This window comes from Chelonia mydas, chromosome 1, assembly GCF_015237465.2.
Source record: "Chelonia mydas isolate rCheMyd1 chromosome 1, rCheMyd1.pri.v2, whole genome shotgun sequence".
Lineage (NCBI taxonomy): Eukaryota > Metazoa > Chordata > Testudines > Cheloniidae > Chelonia > Chelonia mydas.
Window position 1 is genome coordinate 38,747,912 of NC_057849.1, and position 15,440 is coordinate 38,763,351.

Sequence of the window (15,440 nt, forward strand, 5' to 3'; positions counted from 1 at the left end):
AAACTGCTATTGAAATATGAACCGACTCATGTTTCGAAGTATTTCCTGCCCTTATAAAAATCTTTGCACTTGCTCATTAATTTCAACAAATATTGAGGCGAACCAGCTGTTGAGGTGAGACGATTAATATAAAATACCTCACAGATGTATGCTAACTTTGCATGGGATCTTATTATCTACAAGTGATTAATCAACCATTAACAAATCAGAGTATTGGAGTACTGGCATTGGGGATCACCGCCAGAAGGAGAATAATGGATTTTGCTTACAACAAAAGGGAACTAAGTGCTAAAATAGCTGAGAGAGAAAATATTTGGAGATTAGAAAACAGTTGTTTTTTTGTTCTTTAGCTCTCTTTTAAAATGAGAGAACACTTCACAAGAGTTAAACATTTACACAACAAGCAGAGCAGGAAGTTCAAACTCATCCCGTTTATTGAAGAAGAGGAATGCATTTTGTGCAACAGAAGAGGAAAGCTGAATAGGGTAATACAGAAATTACAATCCTAGTGAAAAATGAAAATACCGGACGATCCAAAGGGTTACCTTGTATTCCTTTCTAAGGGCACAAGCCTGCTTCTATTATAGTGAAGGAAAGTTCTGTCACTGAACTCAACAGAGCAGGTCCTAAAATTTTAGGACTCTCTGTTGGTAGAAATGGCTCCTAATGATTGACTTTTGGAGGGGATCATTATAAATGAGACCCATACTATTGGAAAAGTCCATTATCTGAGGACAGTGGGATATAACACTTAGTTCTTTTATATAGTTCTGTACATATTGAAAGCACCAGACATTAATTAAGCTGAGCCCTTGCTTATCCCTTCCAAGGAGAGGATACTGAGCTACTGCAGATACAGCTGGCTCTAGACACGGGACCATTAAAGGGATGGACAGATGTTGAGCTAGATGCCAACAAGCTGAGGAAAACTGTGAAGACTAAGTATTGTGGGAGCCTGTCTCTGTGTGTCTAATCACACCCTCAAGCTGTCACCACTCACAGTATATAGGAAGATGCACACCCCTCTCTGCTTTGAGAAATTCAATTCTGCATGAAAAAGTGTTCTGTGAAATCAAATTTTAAGGTAGTTGCCAAGATGGTGAGGAAATAGTAAATAACAGATCATAAATATGAGTTACCATAGACTCTGAGTCATAACTAACCCCTTAATGAGGAAGGTAAGTAACCTAGAAACTAAAACAGAGCAGTTAAGTGACTGGCTCACGGTTACAGAGGAAGTGTCAGAGCCAGGGCCAGAACCCATGAGTTCCAGGCTTCCAATCCCATGTAGACTGCACGAAGTAGTGTAAACACCATTTAGAGGTTTTTTTCTATGTTTCTCCTTTTGATTCAAAGACAAAAAAAGACCTGTAGCAGCGTCTAGTACTTTCAATTTACTTTCCTTTGTTCTTCTGCAACTTTGATATTTTCTCATTATTCTTTTCAGATTTTCCAAATGCTCTGGAATTCCACTGGATGATAAACATGGATCCAGGTATTAAGTAGATCAAACAGCAAATTTTCCAAGGCCCACACATTAATTCCCTCAATTCCATACCACAGTGTGGGAGAAAGTGATTCTTTGCGTAGTTGTGCTTTAACTTTCCTCAGTTATGCTTCTCAGTAAGATTCTCCATTTAGTCTGACATAACATTCTACTTAACTGTTCACTATTTCATAAACATTGGTACTTTGCAGGTTTAAAGTCTACTGAATTGTTAATAAGATGCCAACATAGCGTAAGAGGAGAGTTATATACAGTAATGTATCACAGAAACTTAGCTCATACAGCAACGGATACTGAATTATACTTTGTGCTGCACGGGGGGGGAGAGAATGAAAGAGGGAACCATTCCCCCTCCTTCCCCGCTCATTCCATCACCAGAGCAGGCAGCCATGATTTGGTTTCCAGTGCAAAAGGAATGGGGTTGACGAATGCTAGCTGATGGGCTGAGGAGCTCAAATAAGGCAGGCCTGGGTGTGGCTGGAGAGCAGCTATGCTTGCCTCCTTGGCATATCAGCCAGCACTAGGATAGCTGTGCTAGAGAGCGGCACTGAAAATGCCTTTTAAAAGTTGTAGCAAGAGCCACCTCTCCATGCATTCCACGCAGCACCTCTGGATGCATTATGCCTTCCAGTAGATATTATGCCAATGTAGTTAGCAGTGAAGGCACCTCCTACTACTCCTCAATATGGCTGTGCCTGAAGACATAATTTAGCCTGGTATGGATAATTGCTTGTCAAAAACATCTCAGGATTTGGGCTCAGAAACTGGAAAAAGCACAACCAGCAAAATACATCAACGCAAAATAGATCAACTCACCTGGTGATAGTTCTGGACTTGTTAAGTGCTTTGCTGAGGACCAGAGATGGTGCAGACTGACGTCTCTGAGCCAGGCTCTTCATCTTCTGATTGGAAAGAGAAACAAAAGGAATCAGAGGTGAGATTTTAAACACTAACTGAATGTATACAGACATTTAGCTCCTGTCTCCATTAGTCTAACTGGAGTGCTATCTCTAAAGACTGATAACACTAAGTGTCAGTATTAACTATTTAATTGCTGATTATTGGATAGAATGGGAAAGCAAATGACAGTGAAACTCACAGAAGGCAGGGAACAAATTGGGGATTACTACAGGGAAGGAATAAACGAGGGAAGACAGACAAGGAAGATATATTTCAGAGTAGCAGCCGTGTTACTCTGTATCCGCAAAAAGAAAAGGCTTTTTAAGGAAGATATAGAGAAAGAAAGGATGGTGAAGAAAGAGGGGGGAAAAGAGAAAAATAGAAGTAGTTCTAGAGAGCAACATATTTTTCTATTGCGTGAAGCTGAGTATTACAATAAAGTGAAAAACAAATAAGATTATTCTTCCCCAAGGAGGAGATTTTCAAAAGCACCCAAAGGATTTACGAGTACACATTACATTGACTTTCAAACAGACCACTGTTCTAACCACTACCACCCCCCTCAAACAGCCAGGAAAAAACCCTAGATTTCCTGACCTCTCCAACATTCTTCTGATGTCTAGTAATTAGTTGGCAAAGCATGTGTGACATCCCCCTCTAATGGCTGGCCCTCAGAAAAGATAAGTTACTATTTTAGCTCAACTAATAGAGGTCTGTGCTGGTGATCCAAACGGCTGGAGGGTTCCAACTCTACTGATGTGCAACCAGGATCCACCCCAACCCTGGTAGTCATGGTAGAATTTGTTTTTTCCAGTTTCTTTTAAAAAAACTGGTGTATTTAATTCACCTAGTGAAGATGTGTTCTTAAATACAGATTCTATAGCTTACACAAAATCACTATAACTTGTCTAACGTGGCACATTGTGCAGCAAAACCCAGGTATTCCACATTTTGGTCATTTGTCACACATTTGGATTGACTGTGTCATGCACTGAAGGTTGAGAGATATGCCCCTAGTCTATAGCTTCTAAGACATGTGTCTGTCCTTACAAGCTTTGATATAAAAACACTAGAATTTTCCTTTAACATTGTTCCAGATCTCAGGATTGGTGACCACGGAGAACAAACAAAAATAAAACTCTTAAGATTCATCCCATGACTTTTCAGTCAATCATGATCCAGGATTTTCTTCCTTTATGCTAACAATAACCACTAAATACTATTAAACATTTTAGAGGACTATTGATTCTTCTGACAATTTGTATTCTTAATATAGCATAAAACTTTTTAGGGCAGGTTCATATTACATTCTTCACTGAGAGGAAAAACTATGCAATACTCCATGGTAGAATAATAAGAAATGAGTATCAGACTCCAGTAAGTTCAGAATAGGACTCAAATCACTGCTGTAGACATAAGCTTTCAAGTCTCTAGCCTTGCAGAGAGGCCTCAAAACATAAATAGATCGCTAAAGAGGCTTGTCATAGGAAAAAGGAGAATTTCCCAACCAAGAGTGAAGTTAGTCAGGCCAGCTCTTTGTAAATGAAAACATTTCAAAAGTACTGCTCAACACAGCTATAAAGTTCTTCTAATTTTTATTTATTTAGACAGATTCCTAGTTTAAAGAATTGAGAGTGGGAAACAATCAAAATTAAGTTAATTTACTTCATTTATTCTGTGGGGGAATGAGACAGCTTCCTGCTCTAGCGAACTGCACCCAAGACGTTTGTTATCTCTAGCTTCCCCACCTGTGTTTGTATATGCATATACACACCCTGAGGTCTCCTGCTGGCAGCACTTAGGAGACCTGAGAGGATCTGTACGGCATGAAGAGCAAGCAGAGGGCAAGGGATTAGGGGGAGGAGCGACAACAGACACAGAGCCAGCATTTCTCCATATACAAATCCCATACGTCCAGATCATGAAATTCTAACATTTATATAAATAAAGGAAAGTAGTATGGTAACAAATCCTCACTGGCAGAGGCATGCAGATATGGAACATTATAAAATCAATATCCTATGAATAAGGCTACGATTTAGTCATGGGTATTTTTAGTAAAACTCATGGACAGGTCACGGGCAATAAACAAAAATTCATGGCCTGTGACCTGTCCATGAGTTGTACTATAAATACCCCATACTCAATCTTGGGGGGAGGGGAAGGGGAAGAGAGGGTCGCTGCTGGGCAGGTGGGCAGTGGCACCAGCCGCTGGGGGCTGCCAAGCAAACTGCAGCTGCTCTGGCTGCCCCAGGATCGCTGCTGGGGGCTGCTGACAGCAGCTGCTCTGGCCACCTTGGGACCACTGGCGGAGACCGCCAAGCAGCAGCTGCTCAGGAGATGGGGCTAGCTGACCGGAGCCTCCTAAGCAGCGGCCAGAACGGCTGTCCCCGGGGCCACATGAGCAGTTGGCCCCAGAACCAGCTGCTTGGGCGGCCCTGAGGTCAGCCACACTGGCTGCTACAGAAGTCACAGAGGTCACGAAAAGTCACGGAATCCGTGACTTTTGTGACCTCCGTGACAGACACGGAGCCCTATTTGATGCACATTTTTAGTACTCTGCATGGCAAAGATGGTAGGCTGGCATCTGTAAGGGGCAGAGTTAAGGTACTGTACTTCACTTACATTTACATACTTTCATAGGTGTGGATTTCTTCTAAATTCTACCTTATCGCTATGTTTCTTGAGTTTCTATTTTTTTTTAAAACTCAAACCACAGAAATGAACCTGTAATCTTAATTTCACCTTAAAGTTTTCTGTTGGGGTTATAATACCATATTAAAGTGTTATCACTGCAAAGAAACTGTACGTACAATGCCAGATCCTCACCAGATATAAACTAGCATAGCTCCATAGAATTCAACTGAGTTATGATAATTTACAGGTTCTGGCCCAAATCATTTAAAAAATTAGATCTTGTAATCTTATTGATGGAAGGATGAGCAGTAAAACTGCCAGCCTTTACTCCGAGTATCAACCTAGTCATCTGCTCCAGGGAAGTCTATTCCTAAATTCAAGCATTAAACTAATTTTGGCAAGTAGTTTAAGTGGACAGTCACTTTATATTGTGTTGCTCAATTATGGTATTAATCTCCATTCTGTGAGAAAGCTAATGTATGACAGTTCTTGAGTGGAGCTTTTTTTTTTTTTTTTTTTTTTTTTTTTAAAAAACAAACCTAACTGAAAATACAGCACTTTCTTATGATTTCTGCATAGTATTTCATTATATTAGGCCTGAAAAGAGATCAACAGGGCATTTGTTAAGTAGAGAACACACAAAAGAATTCATTGCACATATGATTTCTTTTGTGGGGAAAAATAATTAAGATACCAGATGTAAGTGGTACAGTGTTTATAATTTTTATGAGCATCTCGAGAAGCAAAATAGGTGTCTGATCACTCTTTTCCAGGTTAGTGAAATGAACACACATCCTTTTTCAGCTATTTGATAGCTCTACCATTCTGATTTATGTAGTATTTTTACATATTACGCTCCAGTCTCACATAATACTGATACTATTAAACTATTTAAGGCCCTGATCCTCAGCTTATTCTACACACAGACCCCTAGCCCTCAACGTGCAACTAAGTTTTGATTTACTTCTTTTGTGATCATCCTAGCATAATGTTTTTTTTCATGCTCAAATAATCTAAGCTCACTCAATACCATATTTAGATTAATACATGAACCTTGTTGTGTCCTAAAGAAACCAAAGATCTGGTCCAGCTCCCATTTAAATCAATGACAAAATTAGAGCAGAATCAAGTTTACAGAATGTATGTGTGTTCACAGAATGAATATTGCTGATGTATCCCAGCAACATACAATGCAAGAATGTCAGATTTTTTTTTAACTGTAAGACACTTTCTTTTTAAGGAGACGATGGGAACAGAAGGGCTTGCAAGCTTGATAATGAAATATGGAACCTTTGGTCTCTAAGCCAATGGTCTGAACCCAGAGGAAAAATCAATACCATCTGAGGATGATTCAGTGATCTATGTGAAAGGGGACGAAAATCTCAATCTATCCCTAGTGGATAGGTGACCACAACACAAACACCACCTCTGTAAAAGGCAGACACCCTTGTTGGCTCACTCACTAGAATCAAAAGGATTGTACGTGTCTGGAAACTGAATTAACTTCTCCATCCCTAAAAGCGGGTCAGGATTGAAGCACAGTGGCTAGCTACTGCAACCTTCACCCACACTATCACTGCTATACTTGTTCTGCAAGCAGAGGATTTTGCTCTTTTGGGTGGTAAATCTGGACCCTTCAACTCTTTGCTTTTCTTTTAATGAAAAGAAACCCGCTTTAAACAAAGATTTTATAGAGTGAGTTTTAAGTCAATAAGAACAGTTAATGATTTCATTCGTACAAATTCTGCCCTCTTGATGTTTGAAGTAACAACAAAAATATCAGGGCATACACGCTTTATGGTTTAGTTACGTTATACTTAATTCATGTTTACAGACTTTTAAGGAAGCCTGTACCAAGATTTACAAATAACTGTTTTACTAAGACTAAAAAAAAGCCCCAAAATATTGCTCACTGTCCAACAGTTTATCTTTCAAGATCTACTTGTGCATCAGCACTCTGAGTATATTTCACAGCTAGATTGCAGAGGTATCACTAAGCCAGGGTTTCTCAAACTTCATTGCACCACGACCCCTTTCTGACAACAAAAATTACCACACGACCCCAGGAGGAGGGACTGAGGTTGCCCGAGCCCTTCTGCCTGAGGTGGGGGGGCCAAAGCCCAAGCCCAACTGCCCTAGGTGAGGGTGGGAGAAATGGGGCAAAGCCAAAACCCAAGGGCTTCAGCCCCAGGCAGCGGGCCTGTAACCTAAGCCCCGCTGTCCAGGGCTGAAGCAGTTGGGCTTGGGCTTCAGCTTTGGCCCGGGGCACTGGGACTCTGGCTCTGGCCCCAGGCCCTAGCAAGTATAAGCCAGCCCTGGTGACTCCATTAAAACAGAGTCCTGACCCAGTTTAAGAACTGCTGCACTAGGCCATTTATAACTTAGTAGGTAATAAGCCCTTTATGTCGTTTATTTCTCTTTTCTGCATGCCTTAATCTAATATTTGTCAAAGTCATACAGTACGCATTGAATATAAATAAATTAAACCCCAAGAAGTTCACTATTTCTTCAGTAGGACAACAGGGCTGTTTATAACTTTCTACCCCATTCTTGACCTCTTTTAATCAGAATGATTCTGATTGCTTCATGAGTTGACAGTTCAGCTGTTATTAGGTTAGCCTGTAGTGAGAGTGTGTTTGGATGCTCCATAAATTTACAGAATGTAAAATGTCCTTCTCAAGGCTCATCTACCATAAAGGTAGATCAAGTGAATATTTAGCAAACTACTGAGTGACTGTTTACACTGACAACATACTTTTACTTATTTACTTACAAGGACTTTCCCAAAAATAAAGTCAATTTAAGAGGTTTAACTAAAGAGAAAACAATTAGAGAGGCATGAGAGGAGAGACATCAATACAAGAGGATGAACGGGTGGCAGAGTGCACAGTAAGAGACAGAGACTAAAAGCAAAGTTGGGGTAGGAAAACAGAAGATCAGTAAGAGAAATTATGAGCAAGAAGAGATATGCTATCAGCAGTCATACTACTACCCTAGATCAAAAACTCTTAATGCTTTAATTTACATCTGGCAGGCAGATCTCACCTATTATGTCGTTTCAAATGCTGGTGCGAAGGAGGAATATTAACAAAAAACTGGAGAAAGGGGTTGTAGGGAAAACGGAATGCTAAATCAGCAAGTCCTATTGCCAACAGTGTTTCAGCACTTCCTTGCTATCCTCCTCTTCTACTTTAGTCCAGTTATTCTGCTACCGGGCAAGTGTGCGCATATACACACACAGCAAGAGGAGGATTAACACTTGGTACAGTTGTGTCCGTGCTCCTGTAGTGCAGGGCTTTCCCAGCGGCAGTTTAAAACTGACAAACCTCATATAGTTCTTCTCTATGTCAAGTGGCTACTGGAGAAGTACTGATGCAGCAGAAATCCCATTTGGGGAACTAATAAAATGCAGGCGGGCGTGAAAGCTGTGAATCCCATCCTATTACATACATCTTAAAGCCTAGTTTCTTCCCATCATTTGAAAGAATATGGGGAGATCCTCACTCTCTCACACACCCAAGCTTTAATTTAATCTCTGGCAGGATTTTCTGAAAGGTCGGAAGGGTCTCAGGAGCTACGATATGCATCCACTAAGCATGTGTCTCATGTCACCTTCCTCGGGTGTCTGATATGTTTGCTCATTGTGCCGAGTGCATTCGCTTCTCTGATGTACTGACATATATGGAGCAGGTCACAGCTAGGTTCCAAGGTATCTCTGCCTTTGGTTACATGTGTCAGGCTACAGAATGTAAATATGCAGCTAACCTGTCTCCAGGTGAAGAAGAGGAGACAAAGGAGTCATAAATACTACCAGAGCATAAATGAGAGCTTACCTGTGAGTACAGATTGTACATAGGAATCTGCTAGACACATGCATGAGAAGCAAAGGATTCTAATAGCCTTAAGCTAATATAAAAAACAGAAATTTGGGTTCAGGCTGTCTCTGCTTCCTTAAGTCATTCCCCTTGTACCTAGATACTGCAAGCAACTCAGAGTCCATACAAGATGTGACATATGCAATTCCTAGGTACTGGGGACTACAGTTTTTATTGAGGACTGCTACTACCTTGGAGTGAAAAAACAAGGCCAGGAAACTCAGGAACTGGGACATCATTTTATTCTCCAGACATAAAACTTTCTACTTTTCCCATGGATGGCCACCCTCAAAAAAGAATCATTAATCCTGGACCCTTGACTAAAGCAACATTGCTGGGCACTGAGGTACAGTGCTACGTTATCATAAATCAATACATGCCATATAACTGGCTCATTTCTAAACAGCAAGTGGATTAATGATTTAGTTAATCTTAACTACATGCTATTTTCAGTCCGCACTTGACTTAAAATTGCTCATATCACCTTAAACTTATGCAGTAATTTTCCATTACAAGGATAAAAGTGTAGTGTGAGAAGTGTCCCTAGGCAGCCAAGATTCCAGTTATCATTAGCAGTAATATTATTATAGTAGCACCCAAAATCTTACCCCTTTGTGCTAGGCATGATACAAATTTAAGGGAAGATATAAACAGTGCCCCAAAGAGCTTACACTCCAAAATAAAAAAAAATATATAAGGGCATAGGAAAGGGATACAACATACAAGCAATGCAATTGGGGTGTTGGCAGGTATAGAGAGAAAACAACAAAATGTATTTGCCTATTTTTACAGGGGGATGAAGAGGCAGTGAAAGGGGGAGGTTATACTTGCCCCTGCTTATTCTAATATTGCTCCCTAGTTTTTTAACTATATCCACCAAGTACAAGTTTCTGCATCACCTGAATTCTTCCTTCCTTAGCATAGTAAGCAACAGCCATACCCGTGATAACAGCAATTGCATCAATTTAACTATATTGTTTTAGAAACAAATATCCTCAAATCAGCACAAAAACCATGTATAGACTAGCCCTCAAAAGTCAGGTCCTCAGCTGGTGTAAATTGGCACAGCTCCTCTGACGTCAATGGCACTGTACCAATTTACACCAGCTTAGAAACTGGCTTTGGATTTTTCACAAGCATAACAATAATACTTTGCACTTCTATGTCAAATGTAGAAGTGCAAAGTATTTCACATGTCTCAAACATCGATTGACGATGCCTCACAAAGTCTCTGAGGTAGGTAACTACTTATATCCATTTTTGCATCTAGAGAAGATGAGGCATGCAGAAATTCTGCTATTTGCACAAAGTCACACACAAGTAGATGGTAGAGCTGGGAGCAAAACGTAGGCAGCTTCCATCTTCCAGCCCTGTGGTTCAACAGAGATCACACACTCCTTCTATCTGCTTTGACATCTACATGCAAACTAATAACTTAAGATAAAATAGAGTTCTGAGAAACACAGAAGAGCATAACTATTTCTGCTAAGTAAGCTTAATTCAGACTGAGTAAAATACAGTCATGATAAGAAGAATGAGTTATTTAGTGGCTACTGATAGTCTCTCTTTTATTTTGAGAGGGTTCATGTCAAGAGGTTAAAGCTATTTTAACATCTTTAATCTTAAATATCATATCTCCATTAGCACTATTTTGATCTTTGAGACTGTCACCAGTCTCTATATTGATCTATTACCAACTTGCTCTCCCACAGAATTTCATATGTAACCAGCACACAAGGAAGTTTATCTCCCACTGTAACAACAAGGATTCCATCCATTCTTCTGTTATACACACACTGTAAGATAAATACCATGATATATAGGTACTTACAGAGTATCCATCACTGTAGTATCTAAGCAGTAACGATACCTCATTTGAGATTCCATTCCATGCAAAACTAGGGCCAGGCCTTGACCTCTGTTGAACTAGTATAGCAAGATCATAGGAAGCCTCTTCCTCACTCATGCAGCAGCAGAACAGGTTTCTAGTGCAGTACTTAAAGAGCACTAAGGACGTGAACCTATAAAAGCCACCACATCATCAACTCAAAGGCCAATATATGCAAAGTCGAGAGCGTGACCAACCTTACCCTCACCTAGAATGCTACATGCCATCTGCAGCATTTACAAGCTAGAGGCACAAGCTGCTTCTTTTCAAACATACATATCCCACTTTGTGTGCCTCCACTAGATGGAATCCTGACATGGCTGTCAGGATCTGTGGGAAGTGGTCATGCTAACCAGCATCCTTGCTCCCTCTCAGCACTGGCTGGAGGCTGAGCAGAATTTGGGCGGTAAAGTTCCTCAGCCTGTAACCTCCTTGGAGCAAGGGCTGTCCTTGAGTGTTTGGACAGTATCACCATTAACAACAATGCACTCTATTACTTTATATTATTTACATCCAAAATGCTGAATTACACAAAGGAGGCTGTAGTAAAATACTTTGAATCTCACAGCATTTGAAGCTTCCTATCATTCTATTGTTCTTGTTCCCCCTTCATTTCAGAGGGCATTTCGGCTTTCATAGGTGGCAAGATACAATATGCACAGAGATTACATTCAGAAAATGAAAAGGAGTACTTGTGGCACCTTAGCGACTAACCCATTTATTTGAGCATAAGCTTTCGTAAGCTACAGCTCACGCTCAGATAAACTGGTTAGTCTCTAAGGTGCTAAGAACAGGGCATCAACACTGGTTCTCCACTTGTGAGGTAACTCCCTTCTCTTCATGTGTCAGTATAATAATGCCTGCATCTGTAATTTTCACTCTATGCATCTGAAGAAGTGGGTTTTTTACCCACGAAAGCTTATGCCCAAATAAATCTGTTAGTCTTTAAGGTGCCACCGGACTCCTTGTTGGCTTTGTGGATAGAGATGCACCCTCCGATACTTGTTTTATCTATCTACAGCTACCCCGATACTTGTTTTATCTATAAATTTTTACTTGCTGCCACTGAACTGGGTCAGAGCAGTACTGCAGCATGCACTTTCAGTCTGGTTGCATTCATTGTCAGATAGAAAATACAACACTTTTTATTGCCCCTGCAATTGAGATGTAACATAAAAGCTTTCTGGCCATAAGGATTGTTTCTTCACGTGGAGCAGCATTATGGAGAGACTAAGATTTGTAGCTGCCCTACAGCGCCGCACTGCTCTTGTGGCCAATAAAGTTCCATGCCTAAGCACAAGATTGAATACAAGCATGTCCTTTAGCAAAGAGGTTTCACTCCCCTCCTAACCTGATACAATTAGGGCTGGAAAGATTTATGAAGGACATTCCCAACCCAGCCAGGCATCATAATCCCAAGAACCAATCTGGCAGTATTCGGTGTAATTCTCTAAGGAAAAGGTATTTGTTTGCATGAATTTAACGACATTTTAATGCAAACTCTGTAAGTAAGAAGAGATCCCTATCCAAACTCCATGCATCTGATGAAGTGGGTTTTAGCCCACGAAAGCTTATGCCCAAATAAATTTGTTAGTCTCTAAGGTACCACAAGGACTCCTCCTTGTTTTTGCTGATACAGATTAACACTGCTACCACTCCGAAACCTGGATTCTCTCAGTGAGCTTCAAATGGAAAAATAATGCACAATATGCTGAGCTAAAATGAAAAAGGAGATCCTATTTTACATTGTGGTAAGAATACGGCAGAGACAATTTAACTGGCTGTATATTAGAATGGAAATTTAGCATCCAACATAATCAGGCAAGGAAACAAACAAACCCTAACTGATTTTGAAAGAGATTTTGAAGATGGCTTTGGATATCAAGCTGTGTCCGATTTTCCTATAGCTGATGGAACACTATTAGCGCTCATTTTCTTCCTCGGAAACCCCTTTCTTGTTTCTTTCAATTTAAAAGTGCGTGGGGCAACGTCCAGAGTCCTCCCCCGCTGGCCCCGGCCGGACAACGCAGACCAGGAGCAAAGTAATTACAGAACAAGGGGCTATTCTGAGTCAATCCGGCGTCGATCGAATCAGTAACAATCACCACCGAACATATACGGACATCTCTGATTTGTGCCACTATCATTCATGTTCATGTCAACAGCTCCTTTGAAACAAACCCCGTAGCTTTTCCCTTAGACACAGCGTGGATCATTATGGCAAATTACTAGAGAAAACAGCTAACGGCAATCATCGCTGTCGCAGGCAGACTCAGCACAGGAAACCGACCCGTGCCGAGGGTGACAAACACTCCTGGATTCAAACAAGCAGCGTCCTCTTCTTGCCCTAAGTCACACACTCGGGGGGACGCAGCGGGCGGCCGGCTGGACTTCGCGGGTCTTCTTGGCGATGACTTTAAATGAATGGCTCGTTCAGCCGGGGCCAGAGCGGATCCGGCAAAGCACAACCGTACACCCAGCTGCACCGCGCGGCCAGCGCCAACCCGAGGGGGAGTCCGGGGACATCCTGCAAACACAGGGCCGGGGACGGGGGTGCCATGGGAGAGGGAGGGGCGTTAACGCAATGGGGCCCGGGGCGTATCATCTCGGAACAGGGGCACAGGCTAAGGGATGGGGAAGCGGGGCTTCCTCCTCCGCACTGATACCTGGGAACTGGGGGGAGGGAATGAGGGATCGCTCGCTCCCTGCCCGCCCGGGAGGAGGGAGTATGGGGGTGTCCTCGCGGCTCTCCGCTGCCCGGGTGCATGGGGGGGCGGGGGCGGCTCGCGGCTCTCCGCTGCCCGGGTGCAACGGGGGGGCGGGGGCGGCTCGCGGCTCTCCGCTGCCCGGGTGCAACGGGGGGGCGGGGGCGGCTCGCGGCTCTCCGCTGCCCGGGTGCAACGGGGGGGCGGGGGCGGCTCGCGGCTCTCCGCTGCCCGGGTGCAACGGGGGGGCGGGGGCGGCTCGCGGCTCTCCGCTGCCCGGGTGCAACGGGGGGGCGGGAGGGAGTAAGGGGCTCGAGGCTCTTCACTACTTAGGTTTTTTTGCGGGGGAGGGGCTCTGCGCTGCCCGGGTGCATCGGGGGGGGTGATAAGGGGCTCGAGGGTCTTCACTACCTAGGTGCATGGGAGGGAGGGGCTCTCCACTACCCTGGTGCATCGGAGGCGATGAGGGGCTCGGGGCTCTCCGCTGCCCGGGTGCATTGGAGGGGGTGTGTGTGAGGGGCTCGCTCTCTCTCTCTCTCACCTTCTTGCTCTCGGAGGCTGCGGAGGCTCTGGACTCCCCGCTCACAGAGGACGAGCGCCCCTGCCCGACGTGATCCTGTTGCGGGGACATCGCTTCCATCAAGCTCCTTTCCCCGAACTCCCGCTGGGGTCACTGGCTCATCCCTCCGCGGCGGCGGGCGCTGAGGACCCCGCGCGGCGGCTGCACCATGGACAGTGAGGCTGCGAGCGAGCGCGCGGGACCAGAGCGCGTCGGACACCCGCTCCGCTGGCCCCGCCCCCGGCAGACCAGCACAGCTGCCCCGCCCACTCGGCCAGATGGCTCCGCCCGCACACCGCTCGGGAGCGCTTTCCCTGTCCTCCCACGCGGAGCGCCGCGGTGTGGCTGTGGCCACTGCGCATGCTCAGCGCGCCGCCGGCGCAGTTGCCGGCCGCCGGGGGGCGGTGGCGCTGCAGCGGCAGGTGTCCCCGCCGCGGGGCTCGCGCTGCCCGGGCGCGCCGTGCCCCGCGCGTTCCCGGGGGGCCGAGCCTGGGCAGGGGATGCGGCCCCTGCCTGCGTGAGCGGGCGCCACTCCGTGCGCAGGGGAGGCCGATTCTGACGCTGTCACGAATCGGAGCGAGGCCGCTAGTACCTGTTAATTCGCAGCCTCCCCGCGGGCACACACGGCATCTGCAATCCAGGGCCGTGCCACACTCGGTCCAGCAGCTGCTGCAAAAGGGGTCAGATTTTACGCAGGCCCCATTCAGCTGTCACGTATTTTCGAAGGATTCCCCGCCCCCCCGGGTCCGGTTGAATACCGAGATGTTGCGGTCTGTTTATAAATAGCCCAGGGATGTGCTCGAGCCGCTGGACTGCACCACTTGCCCAGCTGGAACACAGGCTGGTTTATAAAGCAAAGGCTGCTGCTTTTAAATACATTGCAGAGGCCACAATCTCCCCTTTCCGTCTAGCCCCCCCACCGAGAGGACATAACCCGAACGATCTGCAGACTTGGGGGCCAGTTAGGAAAATCAGGGCCAGAATCCCTGGCTCGGGTGTCAGGTGCACGCTGCCTCTGTCTAGCCACACGCCAGTTGGTTCTGCTGCGTGCAATACTGGCTCACTCCCATCTGTAGCTCCCAGCGGCGCTCCTGTGTCCCCGTCCAACCTGGGCGATCACATTTCGTAAAAAGGGAAGCAGCATAAATTACAATTAGAGAAGGGAACATTGGACAGAACATGTTTGTTCCCCAACGCTTCCTCCCAGGGGGAGGACAGGAACCTGTCCCATATGGAGGTTATGCAATATGCTGTTGACACAGAAGGGCTCTTGATGGCTAGATAGTGGGGTGAAGTGGGCACACCCCATAGCCACTTTTCCATGGTCTGTATTCCCACATTCCAGCCCTATTTAGACGCAATTATCTTG

The 15,440-nt window shown here is 44.5% G+C and overlaps 1 protein-coding gene across 2 annotated transcripts in view; it reads right to left on the bottom strand.

Moving 5' to 3' along the window:
• The window catches only part of ARHGAP20 (Rho GTPase activating protein 20), a 91,324-nt gene extending 76,641 nt beyond the window's left edge, over nt 1-14,683 (bottom strand). Inside the window, exons 1-2 of one of the 2 annotated variants that reach the window (XM_043530121.1) lie at nt 14,664-14,683; nt 2,324-2,409 (exon numbers count right to left, since the gene is read on the bottom strand). In XM_043530121.1, the coding sequence (XP_043386056.1) occupies nt 2,324-2,406 (83 nt within the window). In that variant the 5' untranslated portion in view covers nt 2,407-2,409; nt 14,664-14,683. Of the gene's footprint in view, nt 1-2,323; nt 2,410-14,053; nt 14,364-14,663 lie in introns of those variants that run through there. The other variant, XM_037890505.2, reaches the window with a different exon arrangement.
• Nucleotides 14,684-15,440: the final 757 nt, after the last annotated feature.